General features: G+C 39.7%; 1 protein-coding gene across 1 annotated transcript in view; it reads left to right on the top strand.

The window, feature by feature from the left end:
- Positions 1-25,747, top strand: part of trim71 (tripartite motif containing 71, E3 ubiquitin protein ligase) — a 43,973-nt gene extending 18,226 nt beyond the window's left edge. Inside the window, exons 2-7 of the mRNA XM_008421463.3 lie at positions 2,510-2,677; positions 11,381-11,515; positions 17,930-18,172; positions 18,283-18,780; positions 19,571-19,711; positions 19,933-25,747. Of these exons, the coding sequence (XP_008419685.1) occupies positions 2,510-2,677; positions 11,381-11,515; positions 17,930-18,172; positions 18,283-18,780; positions 19,571-19,711; positions 19,933-20,505 (1,758 nt within the window). The 3' untranslated portion in view covers positions 20,506-25,747. The remainder of the gene's footprint in view (positions 1-2,509; positions 2,678-11,380; positions 11,516-17,929; positions 18,173-18,282; positions 18,781-19,570; positions 19,712-19,932) is intronic.
- The last annotated feature ends 1,439 nt before the right edge of the window (positions 25,748-27,186 follow it).

The following is a 27,186-nucleotide window of genomic DNA, read 5'->3' on the forward strand; positions in this document are numbered from 1 at the left end:
ATCACATGTTTGTTTCCTCAGGGAAATTTTGGTCAGCCTTTTAAAAGTGCTTATTTATTTATTTTGTTTACTCTGTAAAACCCTGCAAGGATTCTGACTTTTTGTTTTGTTTTTAAGCTGGGACCAGTTAATTATAAAACATTTTCCGACTGATATAAAATCTCTTTACAACAAGGTTCTTAAAATGCATCAAATCGGCTTCATTCCTTGTAGAAAAATTAAAACGAGTATAAAAAAAATTGTTTTTCTGGAATTTAATGGAATATCTGAATACAAATCATAGTCGTTCATTTTGGTTTGATTTTTATCAAAATCAAGGGATTATATTCCACAAAGTGAAACTTATGGCGACAAAATGCATTTGACGTAATAAAATAATGTAACGCATGACATAAAAAAATCTGCTGATTTTTATTTTTATCGAAAGATAACGACTCAATGAAATTGTCGTCAAAAATGAGCTTGATCAAATTATGTCTGACTTGACATCATGAAGTAGGGCAGGGATTTTTATTAATTTACTAATTTTTAGATTAATTGAATAATCTAGTTAAATGTTTTCTCTGAAAAGCTTTTTTAAAATTAGTTTAAAAAAAATAAATGTTCATGTTTTGCACTTCACGACAATTTAAAGTCAGATTTGTGCCTTACACTGAAATGTATGTAAACACTTCACTCAAACATGTTGTGCATGAGTTTATAAATTAAAAAGCCTGATAAGAAATTAACAAAAATTCAACCCTGAGTCTGTCCCCCAGTGTAAATAATCTGCTCCTGCGAAACACTTTACTTGAGAGAGGAAAGCCAGAAATGTCTGTCTGATTGAAATCTGCTGCGTTTAGATGATTACAACCAGCTGATGCAGAATTGATCTGGTCGGCTGCATAAACTCTGCCCATTAACACACACAGCCACAGAGATAATCAATCACTCATCCGTCCAAATGTTTTCACAACTACGCATTTAGCTGAAAATGAAGCAGACAATGTGTCTAATTTCAGAGTTCCTCCGCCGTGTTTGCTTTGAAACGGTAGCTCTGACAATGTCAACAAGTGATTAGAGGCAGACATGGTTGATGTGTGTAGTTCTCACATACATATACACGCATACACACACACACACAGGTACTGCTGGAGGGAGTGAGTTCTGAGACATTTTGTTGTTGGCTCAAGATATAATGAATAATAAACCTCAGTCACCGTTAAAAAATTAATTGGAATGCATCGAACGTTTGTAATTGCACATGGAAATGATTTTAATATCAAACATGTACATTTATATACATATATTATTTGGAATTGCCTGTAAAACTCAATTGGAATCTGTTACGCCGTCATATGTTGGATATTGATCTGGCTTTGGTTCCCGTTTTCCTCCTCCGGCTGTGTTTTGAATGAGAAACAATCTGTGGGGCGGCGGAGGATGTGAGGCTCCCTGGCAACGCATGCATATGGATGACTTGTGTTAGCATTCATGGCCCTTCTCTTTTTAATTAGCTTTGTGTTTGTGGGGAAGTTGAGGGGGGAGAGGACCAGGGTGTTTAGTTTGTCGTGGTGCCGGTTCGTTTTGTATCATTAAACACCCGAGTTTTAAATACAAAAGCATCTGTGTAAAAAAATTTTAAAAAATAAATTAAAAAATGTTCACTGAGGAGTTCTCGTAAAATTACTTCTGCATTCTAGTATTACAACTATGTTCTGGTTTTGTCTCGACTTTAATGTTTTATGACTTCTCGTATTATTAGGACTCCATGATGTGAATACTTCTCATATTATTACAAGAAGTAAAACGTCATTGATATCATAAAGTAGGCCAGATACTTGTATTGAGTAGATATTACTAATATCTAATAATATTTTTGCATCTTTATTCTGTTAATAATTTCCTTATTCCTGTATCATAACTTTGGTTTGTCTTTATTCTTATGACTTTTTTGTGTGCGTTTTAGCAAATTTATGCAATTAATTTACTTTATTCAAGTATTATGACTTCATGCTATTATTTTGACTTAATCATACATTATTTCCATATTTTTACTTAATTCTGTTATGGGTTTTTGTTTCATATTACAACTATTTTTTATGTATTGCAACATTTTATTGAGTATTATGATGCCTCAAATATTACGACTTCTTCATTCTCACATTACTTTCTGTGATTACAACCTTTTATTTTTCTGATGACTCTTTTTCCTTGTGTTCTTAATTTTCGTATCAAAAATAATTCTTAGCCAGTCCCAACACTCTGTCACTTTAAATTTAGTTTCTCAGTACCTTTGTTTTTTTTTTTGTTTTTTTTCTGTTAATCATAAAGGTAACGTGAATGTAACGAGAGCCACCAGATGTAGATAAAACCCGTGCGACAGTAGCATGTAATCTTTAAAATAAAATTAGCAGGTTCTTCTGCTGCACAAACTGATTGGGGCCCAAACGTTTCCCCACAGATCCTCCTTCAGGTCGCGCTTTCCCAAAAGTGGAAACTAATTCCCCCTGCATTGGTTTTTGTACAGGTGTTCCTGTTCTTCTGTGAAACCTGCTCGGTGCCGATCTGCCGGGAGTGCAGCGTGGGCCGTCACATTGGCCACACCTACGTCTACCTGCAGGACGCCGTGCAGGACTGCAGGGCCATCACCATCCAGCTGCTGGCAGACGCTCAGCAGGGACGACAGGCTGTCCAGGTGAGGGCGCGTTGGGTCTTCTCTCAACATGCTACGGTTTCCTGACTGCACCGTTTAACATTTAACGCTGGAATGGTTTCTGTTTATTTGTGCAAAACTGAAAACGAACAACATTTCCTTCAAGGCTGTGGCTTCATGTTGAGTCGCCCCAGAGGAAACTCCCAAGACGACGTATCGGTTATTATTTATCGTGATAAATTCCTCCTCATGATAGGAATTTTGATTCATTGTTGCTTAATAAATTCTGAGTCATGATGTTTAAAAAAGAAACCAAACTGTTACTTTTTCTATTGATTTTTTTTCCATTGAAAGTATAAAAACCCCCCAATAAATTTGAAACTGTGATTAAATACAGATACTACGACCAGGTTAGTGATAAAAATCCCACTTCTTTAAGACATATTTTCTATGAAGTGTGATTGGTGTCCTAAAGGTACTTGGTAGATGTTTTTTCAAGAGAAATATTTGTGTTTGTGGAGCTCTGACTGCTGCGCCATCAACTCATCTTACCTAAAAAAGAAGAAATAAATGGTGCTTTTCACTTTTATCATTATCACAATATTACTACAGAATATTGTGATAAAACTTTCAGTCCAAGTTGCCCAGATTTCAGTCAGAAAATGTGAAAGTTTCTGTGAAATTTTAGTTTTACAGTTTAAAATGAACTAAAAACCCAAAAAACATCAGCAGTGTGCGACACCAGACAGGAACGTCAGTGTGTTCGCATTTATTTAGAACATAGTCAAATTAATAGCAGTAATAGCTTCACTAAAATCACTGCACTGTAATAAAATAGGCCAAACAGATTGCTAACAAAGGAGAGGTCTCCCATACGAGATTAAAGCTCCCAGAGCTGCCCTCATCCATCTCCTCCACGCTTTAAGCAGGACCTGAGGGGAGCAGCTGTGCCTTTAAAAATCACAGCAGCAGCTAGCAGCTAGTGCGCAGACATCAGAGCCGCTCAGCTTGCATATCTGAGCGAGTGACCAGTACTGGGCGGCCGGGGAGCCCCGAGGTTAGAGGTGTCCAGCTGGCCCTTAAAAAGGGGGTGGGGTCGCATGAGTTGAATTCCGGCGGGGGCAGGGCTCGGGGTCAGAGGGGGAGGACGGGGAGGAGACTCACAGGGGGTTCTGGGGGAGGGTAGGTGAGGTATTTAAAGGATTTCAGAGAAAGGAAAAATACCCACTTCTTTTAAAGAAGTGGAACACTTGCCCTTCCCCTTTTCACTCCTTCACCCACCCACGTCTCACTCCACCCAACTCTCACACATACGCGCATACTAATTACGCCTCTTCATTTACATGATTATAGTTTAGGTTGCACCTTCTTGAACTTTCTTTACATTCTGGTTTTATCTGAATGTATAAGAAGGGGGTGGAGGGCGGTCATGTTTTTCCCTTTTCACTGAAAAACTGCAAATGGGTCGAGTCTGGTACCAGCAGGCTAAATGTTTAGCATTTTATCATTAGTCGAGACAGAAGTATGAAATGTATATATGTGAAGCAGCTCTATTTAGAAGGAGAGCAGCATTTTCTTGTGTTTTTTCTGAATATTTTTGGAAAAGTTTCCAGTTTTAGGTGTTGAGCTAAAGCAGGAGTCTCCATTTCCTCACTGCTCTTCACTCTGCTGACGGCTGCTGTAGTTTAAAGGCGCCAGCCGTTTATCTCCAAGGGTTTGACTCTAACGTGATAACATGCATTTCTTTTTATCTGCGTCTGGTGACATTTACGTCATGACTTCAGCTAGAAAATCAAACTGTTGAAGTCTAGCATTTTTTAAAGGCGATTAGGAAACAAGAGTCTGAAAATACTTAGGAAGGGAAAAGCATTGAAACTCCAATCAATTAAAATGTCCAGAAAAAATTCTGTGGCATGGTTTTTTGAGATTTGGTTAATATAAATGTTTTTTTTAAGAACAATGAAACGCCTGTTTGTGAACATGTACAGAAAATCTGATTAGTATTAGTGCTTCACATTTAAAACATACAGATAAACTAACTCACCTTTGGAAAGATCCATTCACTTTGTGCTCCCTTTGCCACAACAACATTTTTAAAATATTGCAATAGAAATAATAGAGATATTGTATATAAACTTAATTTTAGCATTTGTATGAACAACTTCACAAATTCCTAAAATGTAACTTTTTTAATTCCATTCCTGGTATATAGCAGATTGTTATTTACCAATATGTGAAAATAATAATATATGTTCATGGAGGAGTATTATCCAGGGCTGATGGTGCTCAGATCTGCCACTAACACTGATTCAATTTGTAAGTTTTGTGCAAAATTGCTACATAGTGGTAAAAAACATTTTTTTAATCCCAAATTTAGAAATGGTCATATTTGCAGTACATGACAATATTCTTACCTAGAGGAATAAAATGAAACATTGATTTTTTAAATAATCCCAACTCACAGGAACAGGAAAAAAACTGAGAGTTTAAAATGAAATTACAATGTCAGATTCTGTTTTTATTGGAGACTAATCAATGTTTTGTAACGATGCTTTTGAACATGCCTGATTAACCCTTCGATTTCCTGCCTGGCATGACTTGGTGTGAATGTGAGGTGTAGCATCTCCTTCACTGGAAAAACGAGGATCATTGGAGGCCAACTTAATGCAGAGAGATGGTAAGATGATACTCTGACGAACCTGACCCACCGCTTTTCGACGTTTTATCAGAGATTACCTCCAAAATTTGGGGGTGGAGAGGAACGGTCTTTCTGCCAGTGTTGTGGTACTTGAAGTCGGTCTTGGTCTCGATACCATTTTTTGATCGTCTCGTCTCGGACTCGGGCGCTGAGGACTCAGCATTTTATTTCAAGACCAGTCGAGACCGCAACTGTGAAAATATCACTAAACGTACAGCATACTGTCCAGTTTATTTATTAACATCTTTGTTTTCAGTGGATGCAAAACGCACAGATTAAAATCCAAGCAATTACATGTTTCTGTTACTCCCCTCTGCTCTCCCCACCTTTCACTCGCACGCGGCGCTCCAGGACATGCGCAGTGGTTTTCTCTCAGCAGCAGAAAATGTCTAATTGTCAGTAATATAATAGCGCTGCATAAATCATAAGAAATCCGATGGCCACAGCTTCGCTTTCACAGACGGTGGGGACAACGTCTAACTTTTTTTGTCACTTAGAAAAGAAGCTCAAAGAAGGTAAACTCGGTTGACATGATGTTAGCAAAGCTAGCTGGGCAGAGACACATAAGCATTTGTGATAAAAAAAAGTCACTCACTGCCTGAATTATTGTGCGGAGGTGTTGACTGACTTGTCGCATATATGGGACAACGCTGTGTCCAAAAGTCTGCAATATAGTGATGTTACATTCAGAAAAAGTTGATTCTTCTCCACGACTCTTTACTTATTAGATAGGACTGGAGTGTAACTCACTGAGAGCCGTTGTTCTATCAGATTACCATACGCTGTCAGAATAGCACACATGCAGTAAGTACCATGCCTGCCCATGTGCATTAAGAAGTCCGACCATCAGAGGAGTTGTCAGTTTACCATATACAGCAAGTTATGATGAAAATAAGTCATTAAATTGTTTTCAATAACTATATAGATATACATGTGTTGTCATGGTTTCAAAGTGTATTTAAAGCAGGGTCTGGCTGCAGCTGGAGTCGGCTACAACACACGCCCGTGTAAAACTCACTAAACCGCCAAGTCAGGATGCCATACAACTGTTAATAACAAAGTGTATGACGATCTACGCCATGATTCTATGTTGCTGATTAAATGAAATCTTATGGTAATGACGTGTCTGACAGATATAGCCGTTGTTCTGTCAAATAGCCATATGCTGTCAGGATAGCATACATGCAGTGAGTACGCAGTGAATATGCCAGCGCATGCGCATTAAGAAGTCCGACCGTCAGTGGAGTTGTCGGTTCAGCATACGCAACAAGTTGACGAAAATAAGTCATTAAATTGTTTATAATATGATAACTAGATAGATATACAGGCGTTGTCATGGTTTCAACGTGTCTTTAAAGCAGGATCTAGCTGCAGCTGCAGACAACTACAAAACACGCCCGTGTAAAACTCAATAACCCACTTAACCGCTAAGTCAGGATACCATTTGTTAATAACAAAGTGTATAATGATCTACGTCATGATTCTACGTTGCTGATTAAATAAAATCATATGGTAAGGACACCGTATGCATGTATGCGCCAAGCGTACGACTATCTGACAACGTATGCTGATCTGACAGAACACTGAGTTCGTGCCAAGTGTATGACGATCTGACAGAACACCCGTTCTTTGTTCTTGTAATGCTCTGTGTACACTGCATTATTTTATTTAATTATGTACATCGATATTTAAATTGACAAATAACTAAAACACAAGAACAAAAGAGCATGCACAAAATGCACATTGCTCTCTGATTGTTTTTATTCAAAGTGGCAGCTGTAATGTCTGCCATGGTGTCAGACTACCTGGCTTGATGTACTGGGAGAGTGAAAACAGTCACAATGAGCACCTTCTGTTTGGTTACTTCTTGCTTTTGCTCCTTGGTCAGTGTTCATAGTTGGGCGTTATTTACAGTCAGGGCATTGCCTCAATTGCTATGCTTAATGGTGGAGACGGTGATGAATTCTGACATGAGCAATATGGGCAAATGCCCAGGGCGTTATGTTTTTAGGGATGGCACGAGACCATCACACATTGTAGCACAGAAATGGAATATTTAATATTGGTAAAATGTATTAAGTATTTAATATCTAGGTGCTTTTATGGGGATATGGATCTTTCAGATCATTTTGAGAAGCAATTGTGATCAAATGTTACATTTTATTGTGTCATGTAGCGCGGGACGCTGGTCTTGGTCTTGACTCGGTCTCGACTTCCCTCGGTCTTGGTCTCGGACCCTAAAAGTCTTGGTCTTGTCTCGGTCTCGATACACTCTGGTCTTGGTCTTGTCTTGGTCTCGGGTTAGGTGGTCTTGAACACAACACTGCTTCCTGCATGACCCTTTCAAACCCTAACTATGACAGATTTGTCTCCATTTGTGGTTTCTGGCGGTTCTTCCCTGTTCTTTGGAGCCACGGTACAAACCGGACCTAGCAATTTAATTAGCAGCAGTCTGGATTTGTTGATTGGTCCAGGAACAAGAGAAACGAAGGCAATACCTGCGTAAGAGCACATACACCGTCAACTGGACGGGGCAACCGAGAAACGAACAAATATACCGAGAGATTTCTAAGAGACTTGACACCAGTCGGCTTGAGCTAATTGACTTTGGAGCGTCGGTTACAGCTGCTGTACCCTTATGTTCACACCCACATGGTTAGGAACGTACTGCCAATGGAGAAACGCCCAACGTGACCAGAACAGAACCAAACATGAACCGACTAGAGTGAGACTCTCGGCTTTAGCCTCAGCTTGAATGTGCTGCTGGAGTCAGGTTGACCATCACAACCAAATTAGAATTGTTGGCTGAAAAATCGGATGAGTTTCCATTCTCCCATACACACAGGTTTGTTAAAAGAATAAAATGCAATGATTGTTTTGTTTCCTCAAACTTTAACCATCCAGTCCAATAATAACTGAGCGAATAAACTGCCTAACATGAACAGAAAGGCTTTGTAAAGCTTCCAATGAGCAGAATCCACACACAAGCAGAAAACTAACACCAGTTCCTCTGGTTTTTAAGAAAAACTCTTGATAGAAATTTTCTGCGTAACTTAACATTCAGACACGACTTCAACTCTACATAATTTTGATAATTTACTCTTTGTAGATAGTGTTATAATCTTTGTCCAAAATGTAAAGTTTAAATCAACAATTTCTGACAACAGAGAAAAGGAACGACTCAGAAAAGGAGCTTGAAACCTGCAGAGTTATCAGGGCAGGTCAGAAACGCGGCCGTTATCTAATTTGCCTAGAAGGTGGGGCAGAGTTGTGACCTTGGTAAATACTCGCCCCAAAACATGAAACTCAACCTTTTCCACTGAGGTCATATGACATTCGGACATGCATTATCTCCAGCACTCGCAGCATGTGCCCCACCTATCCATTTTCTCAGCCTGACCCCTCGTCTGGCCGGGTCAGACTTCGTATCTTTCTGCCGGAGTGCTTATGTCACTACGGGTGTTTGTTGGATTCTTCTGAAATTCCCAGATATCACAACACGGCTGTTTCAGTGCCTCATGTAGGAAAACTCGCTTAACATTTAGGTTCCATTTGAAAAGAAAAATAAATGGTGACCACTTCAGTGAGGTTGTGTTTTACGAAATGAAGCTTCAGGTTGTGAGCCAGGAGACGCACCGGCAGCACCTTGAGCCGCTCGGCGTGTTTGTCCACTTCTATCCAGGTCACTGCGGGACTAAACGCTGACGCCAGATAATATGTAAACACTGGCAGACGCTTCTGTCCCCTGAGGTAGGAAATTTCCGTCCACTCTACACCCATTATCTCTCCTGACCCCTGACCTGGGACTTGTGACCTCCTAGTTGGTCAAAACTCTGCTTCTGCTGTGTGTTTTTTTTTTTTTTTATTGGTTAGTTCGGCTCTTTGTACGCCAAGCTGTGCTCCTTTGGGAGAGTTGATGGCGACACAAAGACTGGAAGGAGTATCGGATAAATGGAAGAGACAAAATGCTGCAGGAAACGATGCATACCGCACTTTTCAAATTTAATTTGTAAACAATTTTGAAAGCTTTTGTTGAACATCTACGCTCTACGCTTTTACCTTCATTAAATCCTAATAAAATGCGCTAAGGCGTATGTTTGTAACGTTACAAAATGTGACAAACAATGACTGTTGGTGGAAAGATCTAGACAAACAACCGTCGAGTTGCAGAGAGTTAAAAAATGTTCCTAACGACTCCCGTCCCAAGCGATATTAGCTCCCAGTTAATTTCTTCCCTTCCTGCCTGATTTAGTTGTTCCTTTTGCCGGCCATCTCGCGCGACACGGCCAGAGGAAAGAAAGAGCCCGCCGGGCCGCCTTTGTTCCTGCCGGGGTGCGATGGGGGTGGGCCGTATGCGTCTTAAGACAGGGATTGCGGATCACGACCTGTAGAGGTTTAGGTGACCTTTGATCTCAGTGGCAGATATGACAAAGGAAGCCTTATCCCACCTCCCCTCGGAGCCTGTGAGGTCCAGCTCACCTCGTGACCTCCCAGGAGATGCCAGAGGAAAAAGGCCCTGATAAAACTCAGTGGGCAGAAGGAGACAAAGAGAATACTCCTCATTTAGGCCAAATTGTGCGTCGTAAATGCTACGGCCTGACTTTTTTTATTTTTTTATTGCATCAGGTAGTAATAAAAGGGGTGCCTCTCTTTTAAAGTTTGATTATTTAATGTTGGCCTGTAAAATAAGACCAAACAGTATCCAGGTTGGTAAAACAAAATCATTTCCCTTTTAAATTCCTGCCTCATTAAAATATTCTGTAAACTTTAAAATTGTGTGTTCGCTTTTGCAATTAAAACAAAAAACAATGTTAGGTTTTTATTCCTAATTTCACACAAATTGCATATTTAAAAATATGGTTAAATAGTTTTTAATTATAGTAGAGAAAATCACATTTTGAGCTACTTCTTTATTTGCTCTTCTCAGGCTTTCTAACGTCTCCTCTTCTTCAAACGTTCCTGAAACCTGTGAAAAATACTCCGCAGTCAGGATTTTGCCATCTGATGTTTTTAGGCAACTTTGTGGACCTTTTATCTTATTACAGTTGCTTCTTTATCTTGACTCTTCATCGACATGTCATTGAAATAGACTTGTAAATGAAAAGCACAGAAAAAAAGTCAATTTATAGAAAGATGAATTATTTACTTTGGGAAAAAAAATAATCTTCACTACTCTTAAGAGAAGCAAATGAATGTTTATTTTCCATCTTGACACTCTAAAAGGTTTTAAACAAAAATGTGTTTTATCTTTAATTTTTGGCATTTGCACTCATGTTCAGGTTTTTTGTTTTGAACAGTTCATTTGTTACATGGAAGATAAATTCTCTGGTTGTCATTTGATCTAATCCAGATTAGTTGTCCCAGAGGCTAACGCCAACAGCTATCTTAAAGACAATTATTTTCCTGGGCATTGAAGACTCATTTAGATTTTTATTGCAGTAAATGTCTTTTTTTTGTTTTTATTATTAATTCATATTTTTCTGTTATGTTTTTTGCTCTTTTTAATCTTGCGTGTTGGAACATTTTAATGTCTCTTTTGGATATTTTCGTTAAGGTTTTTACATCATGTGGTGCAGCTCACGTTAAACACTGCCTCTATTAATTATGTTTCTGAAATAAAATTCCTACTCTAGAAAGAGTGGACATTTTTCCCAACAGCAGGATGTAAATCATTTTATGTGTGAGTGAAGGGACTTCCCATTCCTAACCCATGTTTCCTTTCTCTCTGCCTCCAACCAGCGATTGTTATGAAGGAATGAAGCCAAAACAAAGAGCAGGTGTTCATCCATTCACTTGCCAGGAAAATGTTTTCCTTTTTTCTATTAATGTTTCCTGATGCTCCGTTTCCTGTTTTTGGAGGTCATCTATACTTTGTGTAAAATAACAGATAAGCCAATGAGCATTTCCTGTGTCTCAGTTTCAATTTATTGATTGTCTTTTCATTTTCACGTACCTTCAAGTCTCTACCTTGTAATGGCTTTTTTTGTTTGTTTCATTGGATTTTTCAATTGTTTTCCTTTTTTTTTTTTTATTTATTATTTTTTTAGCAAAGCATGGAAAAGGTCCAGGCCATGGCGGAGCAGGTGGAGATCAAGGCCAAAGTGGTGCAGACCGAAGTGAAGGCTCTCGTTCTGAGACACAAGAAAGCTCTGGAGGAGAGGGAGTGTGAGCTGCTGTGGAAGGTGAGCCGCCGGTTATCTGGGAGTAAAGCCTCGCCCAACTTAATCCTGTTCCAGTTTCGACTTGGTAGAATCAGCGATTTAGTCACTGGTTTTGCCCAGTGAGATTCTAAGCAGCTTAAGATAGAAAAAGGCGCATTACTCGTTACTTTTTATCCATCTAAATGATGATGGAGGGCGGATACTGCTAGTGAAACTCAAATACACAATGCTAACATGCTAATCATTCATCCACCTCAGGGTCAGAATAGTTTAGAGTTTTTTATTGTAGTTTAGTTTTATTTCGTTGTGACTCGTTGCTTTAATTTAGTTAACTACAATTAAATTTTAACATCTGGTTTTTATTAGTTAAATATTTAGTTTTAGTTTTAATAGTTTTAGTAGTAGTTTTAGTTTTTTCATACTTTGGTTAATTGCTAGGTTCAGAATTCAAAAAGGTCAAAATATTGTATTGAGATTATGTCCACAGATTGTGTGATTAATACTCAACAGAAGATGGCAGTTTTTGACAGTTTTTTTGTTGTTATTTTGTTATTATGAAACAATAATTGAAGTTTTACAGACGAGCGTTGGCGCCGCCAGGACTATGGAGTTCCATATTTTGCCTACAGCTGGCGTAAACTGCTTGTGTGGGAATAAAATCAATTTCACAAAAGTTTAATAAGTAGATTCATAAAGACAAAAACGGAGGATATTATATCTATAATTTCAATACGTTAGTTTTTATAAACACACAATTTAGTTGGCGGTAGCTTTAGTTTTTCCCCGTTATGTTTTTATTTATTTCAGTAAAATGTTTTGTTAGTTTACTATTAACTGAAAACCAGCTATCTGTCTGGTTTAATAAGAACTGTAGAAAAATATTTACTTTTACATTAACAGTGAACATTTTTTACCTTTACTGGAAACCCAAGAGACGTTAAATCTTAAATCGTGGAAAACTCCTACATGAAATGTGTCGACACTAAAAGCTGTGAGGAACAATCCGCTCTCTGGAACAAGATTAACTAATATAAATCTTTAATATTACACGTTTAACATTTATTTATTGGCTCCATGTTTTTAAGAGGACCTCCTTTGCATCACCTCCTGAGTGAAAGTTGCATCGTCTCCTCCCCACCTTAAATCTTTAGGATTTCTCTCTCTTTTCTCCAAATGGGTTGAAGGAGAGCCTGTGTGGTGGTGAAACAGGAAATGATCTCGTTAAATGTATAAATTTCTTCCTGTGGGTTGGCAGGGGGGTTGGCTAAATGAGTCAGCTTTGTGTGTGAAATTTCATTGTTAAGGATGACCATATGGGTAGCTTCAGGAGGGGCTGCAGCTAATCGAATGTGATGGTGATGGAGACGGGGAGGGGGAGGTCTGGGCCAAGCTGCAGCGTCGGGAGGCTTCTTCCACACGGCAGGAGGGGATCTTATTGAAACAGTTCATAGCCTTCTGCCTCATGTCAGGAATAAGCCATATGTTCTCTGTTTTTCCTCTTTTGAAGTGGCTTTCTGGCTCCTTAAATTCCCCCAATCTGTCCAGTTTGCACAAAGAGGTGAACGTTCTTCTTCGCTCCAAGTTAAATGCTTGTAGGCTTTTAGTCCAGCTCGGATCTGCAAATACTCAAGATCGCAGCAAGTTTATATCGAAGAGTTAAAAAACCAGGAGGGAGACTCCGGCTCAATTTTGCAATTTTACACGTTAATGGTTGTTTAAAAAACAAAGCGTGAGGCGTTCAGCTGAGCAGCGATCAGCCAGTCAGCAGGTCTGCTGAAAGTTACACGTTTTTTGTGAGTTGAATTATGAATTTGTTCAGGTTTGATTTGTCCAGAACAACATTTGCTTAATTTTTTTTTACTTTTTTCAATTATTTTTTTGTGCATCAACATGCGATGACATTAGTGTCGTTTTCACAGGTTTGAACTGAAAATGCATTCAGCTTAATCTTATGTAACTTTTGCTTTTTTTCTCCCTCTTCTTCAGACTTTTTTTCTTCACCCCTGAGAGCAGTGCAGCTTTTTAAAATAAATGTTTAAGTTATTTCAAGCTCTGATTTGCTTTACGTTGTTTTAATGTGTATATTTTGCTGTAGCAGTGCATCACAATCAGTTACATGTAGATTGTGCTAAGCATAGCATGCTAACTGCTAATATATGATGCTAAGAGTATATAAAAGTAATTCTGTAATCACTTTTTTAGTTTTGAGATGATACATGACTTCTGTAACCCACGCAGTGAGACGTCGCCTCTTGTTTTCTTCTGTGTAGCTATCATGAAAGAACGATGATCCAACAGTGTATTTTGAATTAGTTTAGAAGAGAAACTTCGTGATATAGGACTTTTCTATAAATATAAAAAAGTCAAAGATTTTTCTATTGTCCTGTTTTATATTGGCTGGATTTTCTTACATGCATTTTGACTTTAACATGCAGGATTTTACTGGTAATTTTTGACAACCGCAGTAAAATAACGTCAGTTCATTTAACAAAAATGCATTTACTAAATTGTGATTGTATCCTTTAAAAAAAAAAAAGTTTTTCAACAAATGCATAAAAAAATCGAATTATCTCATTTTATTTTGCATTACAATCCAGTATCTGCACATTTCCCATTACTAAAGAAATTCATATGCAGCTTTTAAACATATTCTTATTGTTTATGATGTAATTTGACTTAACAAGGCAGATTGTGTCATGATGACATGGAGGGGAAGCCCCCCTCATGTCAGCCTCTCCTTTTAGCCTGTGATGACAGAGGCCGTAGTGTCTAACGCTGCAGCGGTGGCAGCCATGTTTCCTCTGTGTTTCACACGGCCGCTTGTTCAGCTCTGACCGCTGCTGCTCCTGCTGCATCAAATGAAAAACCTGATCATATCCTGGTTCAGGCTCTGCGCCTCACAACCACCCGCTATAACAAAGATGCAACAGTTCCAATTTAAACAAAAGGCCTAAAGGCAGCAGGCAGAATATGAGTGTGACCAACCCAGTGGTGTTGTAAAAGATTGTTTTCAAAATGCTTTCAATCACAAGTCTAATAAGCTGTTCATTTATCTTATTTTCCACATATGGACTACATTCTGTGACTGGAATAGTTTCTCTTGAGTCAAAGTGTAATGGCACCCTTTCATCTAGCTGACTGGCAGTGCTCGGCAACTTATAGGGGAGGTTTAGTTTTCTTGCCTCATTCAGCTGGAAAAATCTGGTTATTCTGGGACTTTATTTGGTTTATGATTAGAAGAACTACAAGCCTTAATGTTATAAAGGAAAATATTGCTACAATAGCCTGATCAGTTCTTCTTTGATAGTCTTAGGATGTGTGTAAATCTCTTCATGTTTGAATTTCAAATTTCCTCCACTGTGTCTGTCCAGCCGTTCTCACTGTAACGGTTAAGTTATGAAAGAAAAACATCCACAATTATATTCACTTTTTTTTTTTTACTTTTACAACCTCATGCAATGTCAAAGTTCTTAAAAATATTCTGCCAGCATGGCTGATTATGGAGTAGCAATTTTTAAAATGATTTTTGTTCATATTAAGGAAACCAGAGTCATTCAGTTGTGAACTGTGATGTTGCATCGTTTTACCTTTGCGCCCCTGCATGAGAGAGCTGTGGGTGTCTTAGGGATCATTTTAAATGACCCCGTTTCCTCTTTAATCTCACTTACCACACTATAAGATTAACCCACTCATTCACGACCAGGTGAAGTCATTACAATCCATTTTCCTACCAATATAGATTTCTGTTGGGCGTTCAATGGAACCAAAAGTGGATTGATTTGGTGTTTAAACAGCAGAATTCAGTTACAACTGAGCAGACTTTTAACCATTATTTATTCACTATGAGATTCTTACAGTTTGATGACCTTAAGTAAAAACAAGTTGGCATAATTCTTAACAAAAGCATATTTAATCTAGAAGGCTAATATTTATTTTTACTGTTTTAAAAGTGAGAAAATCTCAACAGTTCTGGTATTGCTCACATATTTTTAATTTGTAACTGCTGAGAATAACATTTTAATTGATCTTTTAGTTAATTTAGTAGCAGTTTTTTAAACATGGGGTGTAAAAGTTCTTTAACAAACTCATATTAATGATGGGTTGGCAGCGCAATGGGTGTTTTTCATGCCGGAAATATTTCCAAACAGCCAACTTTTTTTTTCTTGACCTATTAGTGTTTTAGCCAGATGATGGGAAGTATGTAGCAGCAGGTTGGGGAGGGGCAATACATTCACTCAGTGCTTCATACAGCTTGAGAAAACTCTGGTGCTTTGTGCAACATCTCGGTAAAGAGACTGTAAACTTTTCCTCCAGAGTTTTTCAAACCAGACCTTTGGTTCATCCCACAGGCGTGACTGTATCCAGTTCTTTCCCCATCATTTACGGCAACATTGGACTCCATTTGCAGATCCTACGTGGTTCCTTTTTTGGGATCGCCTTAACAAAATTGCTTGCCAATTTTAGCAGTTTCTGTGATTGTCATGCTTGGTGTCAAATTGACTGCTATTTCTCTCTGTGAATCAGCATTAACTTGACATAAGTCATAACTGTGAGACTGCAGCAGCAACGTTCCTACAGACAGAACTCGGCATACCTTATGTGACTGTGTTTTCATCTGGAAGTGTGTAGAAGAGACGTTTGCTGACCTGGGAAGTTGTAACATTTAAGTGGTGCTTTAAAACATGGCAGAATATCAAGAGCTGCGTCTGGCTTTTCCGTCTGTGCTTTGTTTCTCTGAAACCAACACCGGCTCACTCTTCTCCTCCGTCTGCTCTTCAGCCCAGGAACTACAACTAGCTGCGTATCTGTCACAAAGCTCAACTCCAGGCTTTGTCCTCACTATCTATAAAATGTAATTCTAGTCTCACAGATGCAAATTGATGTTTCAGATCTTTTGGCCTCTTTGGAAAGGGAGGGGACAGAAAGAAACAAAGAGCCAGTCAGTCTATTGTGTTGAACTTTTTTTTTTTGGTCAGTGGATGTTAAATGAGAGGCCGGTCCATGAGGCTCAGGTTCTACCAGCCTCCACCCTCTTAGGCCTTTATGCTTTGACTTCACTGGAAGCCAATCTGGCTTCCTAAACAATCAGAAATGCAGTTTTTCCTTCCTTTTTGAAGCTGTGCTACACAACATTTAAAAGTTTGTTTTCTGTTTTATTTTCTCACACAAATGATGCATAACAAAATCCCTGTAAGAGCTTTTTAACAAAAAGATTTTTATTATCTCGAAGAGCTTGTAAAATTGATCTGTAAGAATCACAAACTAAAAGGACTTTAGTCTTGTTAATTGACAATATCTAAAAAGAAAGCCTTCTTTCAATTAAAGCTAAACTGTAAGAAAAAAAATCTAAAAATGTCTGATATTGGCACACAGTTACACAATAACTGTGGGGATCAATATTTGCTTTTACAAAAGCTTTGGCTTTCCTTCTTTACAAACGGAGTAAGATCTGCTCATTGCTGCCCCCTAGAGGCCTGTGCTGCTGGAAGCAACTTCCAACGACAAAGCCATGTTTGTATTACTCTGCAGTTAATTTTACTTTTAAAAAATTTATAGTAAGATGTATTGTTTGCATGTTTAACAAGTCATTGGTGATTTCCTGTGGTGCAGCATAGATAAACCTTTAAATATAGTTGCTGTTTGATAGAATCTATGAAACTACATTTCCTTTGGTTATCGTTTCTCTTCATTATGAATTTGAATGTTACAGCTGCATTTTTGGATTTTCATTGGGGCATTTTTATATACTCCAGGAAGGTTGAATAAAAATAAGATGAATAAACTTCAATGTCATATTTGAGCTCTCTGAGTCATTTATTTTTCTGTATATAAGCGTGTATATGAAACTTTTCTTTTATGCTCCTTTAATCTGAAACAAACTTCCAGAAAACTGCAAAACAGCTAAAACAGAGTTCCTTTAAATCGATGCTAAAACCCCAGCTGTTTAGAGTTTGCTTTGATTAGTATTGATAAATATATTTGTATATTTGCTTGGTGATTTTGGTGGAATTTGACAAAATGTAATATTTATTTTTGTTTTATTATTGTTTACTTCTTTGTGTTTTTCATATAAAGCACTTTGAACTGGCTTGTTGCTAAAATGTGCTATGTAAATAAAGCTGATTTAATTTTCAATTTAAAAGTCTTAAACTTGCAGAAACGATGGCAAAGCATCTGAAAGTCTCTTTAGTTTCTTGTTTCAAAGCTGTAATTCAAACTGCCTGCTAGAGGGCGCTGTGGAGCAAAATGAAGCTTTGCTCCATTTTGAAAAGGAAGATTTGTAAGAATCTGGTGTAAGAATGTCTTTGTTTAACACTTTGAGTCTCAAAATACCTTTACGCTGTACTGACTCTGACAGCAAAATTCACTCAGCGACGGCAGATGTTGAAATCTTCCTCCTGGTCTCTCATCTCTAACCCTGCCCTCTGTTCCCAGGTGGACAAGATCCGTCAGGTGAAGGCCAAGACTCTGTACCTGCAGGTGGAGAAACTCCACCAGAGTCTGACCAAGCTGGACAGTACCATTGCTGCTGTGAGCCAGATGCTGGATGAGGGCCACCACCTGGACGTGCTTCTGGCCAGGGAGAGAATGCTGACCCAGATCCATGAACTCAAGACTCTCAGGGGGCTGATGCAGCCACAAGACGACGACCGCATCATGTTCACGCCTCCAGACCAGGTTGGGACTGACGCTAGATCTCTCACTCTGCATTAATCACAAGCTTTATTAGTCTAGTTGCACACATGGCACGGTTTGCTTGCTTTTCATATGTGAATTTGCTCAACCAGGCTCTGTACGTAGCCATCCAATCCATGGGCCTGATCAGCAGCAGCGCCTTTGCCCCCGTCACCAAAGTCCACGGCGAAGGTCTGAAAAACGTACTGTGTGGGAAGCCCGCGTCCTTCACCGTCATCGGATACGACCATGACGGCGAGCCGTGCTTGTCCGGCGGTGACACCGTGTCAGCCATGGTGATGTCTGTTGCAGACGGCTCTCCGTCCGCGGTGGAGGTGACGGATCGCAAGAACGGCTCCTATACTGTCTGCTTCCTGCCGAAAATGGAGGGGGAGCACCTGGTGTCTGTGTTGGTGTGCCATCAGCACGTCCAGGGCAGCCCCTTCAAGGTGACAGTCAAGTCCAGACGGAATTACAGGTCCCTCGGCTCCCAGATGTCGTCTTTCGGCTGTGAGGGGGAGGGGGATGGCCAGCTGTGTCGCCCCTGGGGCATCAGCGTGGACAGGGAAGGATATGTTGTGGTGGCAGACCGCAGCAACAATCGCATACAGGTAGAGCCGTCTGCTGGATTATTCTCTTTACCGTCACACTAAACACGTCAGTGCTACATTGATGTTTTTAAGCTTAGCAGCTTCAGTGTAGAGTTTAGATTTATGACGGAGCCGGTTCGGGTTTCTGTCATGTGTTTCGTAAACCTGCAATACTTTCAGTACAAAGAAAGTCAAACGAGAATCCAAGATGTAAAGTTGTGTTAATCTACTTATTAAAGTCTAAATAGAGATATGTTGGGGAAAGACAGAAAATGAGGTGCAGAAGTTCATCAGACTATAACAAGCACAGCGGCTCCGTCATCTCCAGGCAGGCAGTAGTGGCAATCGGATCCCATCAATCACACATCCCACAAAATTTGCCCTTCACTCACCCTGCGGTTACAACAAGATGGAGCTGAAAGACGTTAAACAAAGGCTAAAAATGGAAGATGTCACACTGCTTACTTAAAAAAAAAAAACAAAAGCAGTAAAATCTCATGATGTCTGGTTTACTATGGGCTCGGGCATATAATTAAAGTTAATTAGTCGAGTAAGATTGGGGTCAGACACAATTCCTGCGCTCTGGGATCGGGTTGGATGTGGATCTGATCTAAACACTAGTTCAGTGTTGTTAAACATGAGATGCATTTTGTTGAGAACGTTTCCATTTTGTTTGGCTCTCCAGCCAGGATGTAACTCTTGAACTTAGTCTAGTAGCTTTCAGGTCAACTGGTTTCAACTGGTTATCTTTTAAAAACCCTAGTGTCAGCTTGTTGAAAGCCAGTCGGTAAAGAAGAGTTTCTGTCAACAGATCTTCAAGCCTTGCGGTGCCTTCCACCATAAGTTTGGCTCCTTGGGTTCTCGGCCTGGTCAGTTTGATCGTCCAGCCGGTGTTGCCTGTGACAGTCAGAGACGGATCATTGTGGCCGATAAGGACAATCACCGTGTGCAGGTATGTCGGCTGGGTTCGGCAAAAACTTCTGTAACCTTTTCCATTTCCTGAAGGACCAAAAACGTTTGGTCAGCCATTTTGTATCCCCTGAACCTTCTCATCTTTTCACTGTGTTAGTCTTTCACATCCCAACAAGTTTATGGCTGTACAGAGAACTGCAGTGCTTCCTCCTCTCTACATGCAAACCCACATAGATTTAATTCATGATCTCTGCCCGACAGGTGTTTACGTTTGAGGGCCAGTTCCTGCTGAAGTTTGGGGAAAAGGGCACCAAGAACGGGCAGTTCAACTATCCCTGGGACGTGGCCGTCAACTCTGAGGGTAAAATCTTGGTCTCGGACACCAGAAACCACCGCGTGCAGCTCTTTGCCCCCGACGGTTCTTTCCTCAACAAGTACGGCTTCGAAGGGACTCTGTGGAAACACTTTGACTCCCCCAGAGGGGTCGCCTTTAACCACGAAGACCACCTCGTTGTGACCGACTTCAACAACCACCGGCTCCTGGTCATCCGGCCGGACTGCCAGGCGGCTCGCTTCTTGGGCTCGGAGGGCACAAAGGACGGGCAGTTTCTACGCCCCCAGGGTGTCGCCGTGGACCAAGAGAACCGCATCATCGTGGCCGACTCCCGCAACCACAGGATCCAAGTGTTCGAGGCCAGCGGAAGCTTTTTATGCAATTTTGGCTCTCAGGGGAGTGGCTACGGACAGATGGACCGCCCCTCCGGGGTGGCCGTGATGCCCGACGGAATCATCGTGGTCGTTGACTTTGGAAACAACCGCATTCTCAAGTTCTAAAAGAAAAAAAATCTTTTTTTTTTTTTGCATTCTCTCCCTCTGTTTGCTCTTTTTGCAGTAACTTTCCACAATGAAGGAAATGGAGAGGAGAGAATCAATCAACAGAAAGGCGGGGCCGTGCAGAGAAGACTGAGATTAGTCTAAAGACATTTTTCACGTTCACTACTACTCACCCAAACACGTGTCTACTTTATACAATGGGGACCTATCCAAATGGACTCGTAGCTGCTCTCAGTCCTCTCTGTGCGCGCCGCTTTAAGATCCATCTCAGGGAATTCTTTCACTTCTTGAAATCTCGTAACTTCTGCTCCATACCTACCTCATTTAGCTCTTTATGAATGTACTCATACTCACTGAGCAGAGGTTTTAGTCCGTGAAGTTTTACAAAGAAGAAACGTCTACCTCTATACTTTATTTAAGAGACATAAAAGTAGATTCTTGGGTTGATATTTGCACAGGATTCATTGAATTCTCTCTGTGCATTTTCAGTATGAGTAAGCGTGAACCTCCTGAATGTTGCTGAGACAATACTCAGACGGCTGTAGAGGGTGTGTGGTTGATTCTCATCAGTAGGCTCGGCTCAGAGAAGAAGACATGGGTCAAGTAGTGTCCTCCCCTGTTTTTAGACGATTTAGGTGTTTTGTTTTTTTTTCCCTCCCCTCTTAGACAAGTAGATTGACCCTTTTCTCTATTTAGCTTAGTGGAGTTTGTAATTTCACGAATGCCGAGCAAGACTGTGAGAAGCAATGCCAAGCTCAATGGAATCAAAATTAGCTCAGGTCATCGTAAGAACTGGTCCGAACGATCGGTTCTTTTTTTCAGGCTCTCCTAGCTTTACTGACTAATGCTGATTTAATAAATTTCTTAATGAGTAGAAATAGAAAAAAGATGTATGAAAATCAGCTCTAAAATGATCCCTGAAATGAGATATCTTTTGATCATGATCCCCAAACTTATATCGCAAGACTGGGACGATGTCGCGTTTCCGCCGAAGAAAGAAAAACGAATATGCAAAGAAAGCATGGTCTCCTCCGAACGGGAAGACCCACAGAATGATTTAAGAGTTGAATCCATAGAGATCTCAACGTGTTCCTTCGTGTTATCATAGAAATGTAATTATAGAAGTGAAAGCTACTTTTTAAATGAGGCATGCTGTTTGACAAAAAGCCTTCAGAAGTAGACGCCTGCTATGGCCGTCCTGAGGACATTAATGACAACAGAGTACAGGCCTAAGATAATATATCAATCTCTTGGATTTAGATTGTGGTTTAAAGCCACGGCCTTTGGCTCCGAGGGCCAAAGATCTAGTGCAGTCCAATGAGAGGGCATCATCACAAAGCCCGACCCTATTTATTTATCCTTAGATCTAAGTCAAACAAAAAGAACGCCTTCAGATTGCGCGTTAGTAGACGGATTCCTCTAAAGATGGAGGTCTACAGACCAACTACTAGAGTCAACCAAAGTTAGAATCTCTGCACAAAGGCCAGCTATAAATGTGGCGTTTAATGGATCTTAAAATCCCCCTTAAAACTTTTCTTTACATAACTTGTTTGAAAAGTCTAACGTTCTTACAACTCGTGGAGTTTAGTTCATCGCACTGTCTTACATTAGGCTTTGGAGAAATGGAGTGCTTCGGTCCCAGGTTACCGAGTACTTCCTGTCCCGAAGGCTCTGGCTTTGGGAGCAAGTGTAGAAAGTTTCTGTCTCGCAGAGGTGCTCAAAACAGAGAATACCCCGCACCAAAGAGAAACCCTCATGTTTGTTGCCTAAGCTCATTCAGCAATGCCATAGTTTTATCACGATTAGACTCAGCGTACCACCTCCGATTAGTCTTCTTTCTACTAACTAACCGCAGTCCCTACTGTTCGATACAGTTTCTTTAAGGTGCAACCAATCCCTTCGCCCGTTGGTTTGTGTTTCCCTGAAGGCACTCGACAATATCAGGATCTGTAAGCTAGTTTCTCGTTGAAACAAAAAAAACAAATACCTCCTCAGACTGACTCTTGCCTCTGAATTGATGATTTGTCAGCACAACTTGGGAGATTTAGTGTCGGATAACTTTTACCTCAACGTTCTCACTTCGTTTCTCGTATACCTCAACTTTCCAAATACCTTAAGTTTTGTCCCTCATGGTTACGGTGCATTTAAAACTTTTGAATACCTCAATTTATTATTCCTTCTGAATACCTCAGTTTTTACTCTTTCTTGAAGGATTTTGTTTTACCTCACCAATACCTCCTTGTTTGACCGTTCAGCACAAGGACCAAAGATCGTTGTACTGTTTAGCGTTGAAACAGAATTTGTATGAAAACAGCTATTGTGTCTGCCTGATCTACTGTAACCTGCCTGGTTAAATTATTGCTTTTTTTTTGTTTTTTTTTCAGCAACAAAACGAATCGTTCCAATGCGAGCATTGTGCCAAAAACAACCTGTGAGAGTTCTGTGCCAAAACAGGATTGGCATTTGGACTGCGATGTTGTAGAGGAAGTGTCACTGGACCATTATATCAAAAGGTTTAAAATCAGAACAACTGAGAATAAATCCTCCTCTGGTTTGGATGCACTGGGTTAACCCTAACCTTGGGCCCCATTTACCTTTACCTCACACTGACGTTGAACATACAGGTTTCCATGTGGAAGATGTCTCTGTGTTGCCGAGGGACGCGGGGTTAAAAGGAAAAAACTGGTCTTAAAGAATTAACAGCTCAAAAGTGTCGGCCATTAAACGCACATGAATTTACCTCAGATTTCAGCACAATTTACCAATCTTATCGGTGTGGATTTTTAGGATGCTTGATGTTGGTTGAAATGAGTCTGTAATCTCCAAATCATCCCGTCGGATTACGCCTAATGTGTGACAGCAGGCTGGCTCATCATTTAAAGGGATATTTCTGGTTTTATTCCAAAGATTGCTAATAGGCTAACTCCTTGAAGCTAACTGGGCTTTGAGGGAGTAGTGATGACTAACTAGTCATCACTAGGCATACTGTGATTGTCTTGAGTACAAATACCATTGTATTAAGATATTTACCCAAAATGACAACATGTACGTAGCGTTTTTTTTGTTGTTTTTTTTTGATTAAGCAGCAAAACACATTTATACTTTTAAAAATCACTTATGTTACATTAATTTGGTAACACAACAAACTGCAGTGAGAGGTGTAATTGGTCAGGCTATCTGCTCCGTTAGCTGAGCCACAGTCTGCTGCTTGACAGAAGTGCTGATCCTGGTATACCAGAAAATATGAACCTCTGTGTATTGACCTCAACAAGCCCACGCCTCGTCGCTGCATTTTCACAGACATGTTGAAACTAAAGCGAAATATCCCTTTAAACCAGGCAGGAGGATGAGCTAGCCTGAGTCTGCAAAAATACTGCTGCTTTGAACACAACGCCTATCATCAACCAATGAGATTTTTTTTTTGCTTTTCAGTATTACTCTGAGATGTTCACACAATGTTGCATCAGGTTTTTTTTTCTTTTACACTTTTTTTTAAATTAAGATTGCAGAATTCTATCTTTAAGATCCTTAGGTCTTCACTCTTAAAGAGGAAAAATGTATTTTAACCTTTGTTTGTATTTCGTTTCATTGCATGCTTTAAAAGTTCTTGTATTATTCTGATGTCTCCCAGATAGGTGTTGAAAGGCTCAGATAGGGTGGGTAGCTGATTGTTGGGATTTTTTTTGTTTTTAGTTTTTCCAAACAAAATGTATACCCAAAGATGTGTATATGTGTGTTTAAAAAGCTTGTTGGTTGGAATTAACTTTTGACCTTTGCGATTGTATTTCCTGTTGGGTTGAGGCTCTGCAGTGCGCAACCTGTTCAGCTAGCGACGCTTCTGTCCCCGAGAGGCTCGAGAGTTTTTGATCTTTACATTCTTTACATTCATTTGTGGTCAAACAGCCTATAATTCATTTAAAAAGGCAGTAAAAATTTACAAAATGAATAACATATCTCCCCTTTTTAATTCCAGCTAAGTGTCCCCAACAAAAACCAGCATTCATCTCCCCTTCGTAAGCAAACGTGGTCAGTTGATTGCACCCCCTGCTGGAGCTGTAATGAACTGCGCTCAATTTTGAATGTAAGGGCTGCAAATTTATACATTTTTTTTTATTAATTCCTCTCTGGCCTCTTAAAATGTCTCCAGGGAAAGAAGAATCGCAAAGCTGCACCAGACGAAACATGCAAGGTCATAGACCACCCTTTTTGTTTTAAATGATTGTATAATCTAAAATAAAAAATAAAAAAGAATGGGGGGAAAAATGGTTTAGGAAAAATGTAGACAGGAAAAAAATAAAAACAAAACTCAGGTTGTTCCCAGCAGCCTCGTGCTGCAGGTGTCTCATTAAAAAAAATTGTCCCGTAGTGATAATGTAGTGACTTCTTCCCTTTTATGAACTAGTCAAATTTTTTTTTTTTGCGTGTCCATTTAAACATTATGAAAGAAATTATTTCTCAATCTGCTCAAAAAAAATTATTAGTTTGATTAGTTTCCTCTGATTATTGATGTGTTTTTTTTTCCTTGTTACCTTTCTTTTCTCTGACAAAAAGTACAAATGCTTCACACCACTCGACTCATAGGCCCTTTTAGAATGTATTTTGTGAAGAAAAGGGATAAATGGGTTCTTGTTGATGCTCTCTGCCTGCGCCGGGGCTCTGGGAGAGCTACAGGACGGAGAGGAAGGGGCCGTCTGGTGTTGCGAAACAAATAGTCGTGTTTGTTTCTAAACGAGCTCCGACATCAGCCAAAATACGCTGCCCAGACGGTTTGCTTTTCTTTTTATAATATTTTTTCCCCCCTCATGTCCTGCTCTCCCAGAACCTGTTTGGGTGCGGAGAGAGCTCCGTGTTTGTGCGCTGCATCTGCAATATCCAAGCAGAAATCCACTGAATGTATCCTCTCTCAGTCCAAGAGGCAGGGCGAGTCGGCGTGGCCAGCTGAATTTAGACGACCAAGGCTGATTCTTGCTGATCCAAAGCCCACTCTGTGTGTGTGTGTGTGTGTGTTCCAGTTTAACCTCTCACCACACACGCACACTCACACACAGAGATTGGGACAGAAGCGCAAAAGCCAGGCCTTGAGTCTAGGTAACGCACAGGAGACTATATTATAATGGCCGCCTTACCGCTCTCTCTCTGTACTCTGTGGACTTTAAACATTTCCTATGCAGTTCTTTTGGTTATTTTCTCTTTTTGGTTTTTTGTTTACGCCTAAATAAAGTTGTATTTCTTTGACTTTAAATCTGGTTTCTGTCTTTTCTCCTAAGCGGCTCGAGTTATGTCCGCCTGAGGTGATCAGTTCCTCCTTTCCTGGACAAAACCAAAACACAATGACTGACTAAACCTGCTTGAGGCAGGAAAAACACTCCCTGTGTTTGCTCAAACTGGTTTGGACAGTCCCTGGTTTCAGTGAGGGGGTGGACGGAGGGTATAGTGCACACCTCCATCCTAATTTTGGGTAATAACATTGTTTGCTTTACCCCGACCTCCAGAAGAGTCAAAAGGCACCACAAAGGTTAGTGGAGCAGTTAAAATTGGTTTCTGTCCTGACCTTTGTTGAAGTAATGATTGACGATACGGAAATATCACAATCTACATTAAGTGTTTGAGAAAACATGGTTTAATCTAAGTTTCCTTGCACTTTGCATCACACTTCACTATAAAAAACTCGCTAGTGAATGTTGTCGTGCTGATGTCTCCCCCTAGTGGAAGATGCAAAATAAAGCACTTGGTGATTCCTCTTTCTGCCATCAATGAATGCTAATGTCTGTTATCTACTTAACGGAACTGTGATTGTAGCATTTTGAATCAGGTGTTAGGATTTTAAAGAAATTAAAAACAAATAGGACAGTCTTTCTGAATTATGATACAACCATTTTATCCTACAAGTGTGCTATTTGTACACAAATACAATACTTGTTTTATTTTGATACACGTTTTACATGCAAAATAATTTTCCTTAGCAAATGTGAAATAGACATTTGTACATTTCACCTTTATTAAAGAAATCATTATTAAAAGACATTGTGCTGTAGACAAACACTTGATGCAACAAAATTAGTGGCAACTTGATTAAAATTCTTAAGTTAATTACAGGGTCTGTAATTAAATATGCCATATTTTTTATTTCATAAACCCTTCATACTGCTAAATTATTGAATAAATAGACAAGGATTCAACAACAAAGATTGTTTAGGCTTTTTAACCATCAAATTCAGTTTCCTCTTCTATAGAATGTATTGGCAGTTAATAATCTTTGTGTATTACCGCCACCAACTGGACTGAGGTGTAACCACAAGTTTTACTCACCCTGTCTTCAATACCCTTAATTAATAAAAATAAATATATTAAATTTTCTCATCTGTCCGTTAAATACTGTATAAATGCTTCAATTATACATTGTGATCGAGTCTTCCCTAATATATTAGCCATTGTTACTGAAATACCCATTGCTTTTTCTTTCTTTTGTGTACTTTCAACATTGATGCAAAGAGCTATTTATACAAATCATGTAGCAGGATGAACAAAGCCTGATCTCAATGACTGAGCACACCTGCTGCATCCAGTTATGGGTGCTGCGGGTATAAATGGAGGCTCTTCCTGCCTCTCTGTGACCTTTGACATTTTCAGCATGAGTTGTTGTTTGGTTGGTTGGTCAGCTGACTCTAGTAATTACGGCTT

Source organism: Poecilia reticulata, chromosome 11 (assembly GCF_904066995.2).
Source record: "Poecilia reticulata chromosome 11, P_reticulata-male-v2, whole genome shotgun sequence".
NCBI lineage: Eukaryota > Metazoa > Chordata > Actinopteri > Cyprinodontiformes > Poeciliidae > Poecilia > Poecilia reticulata.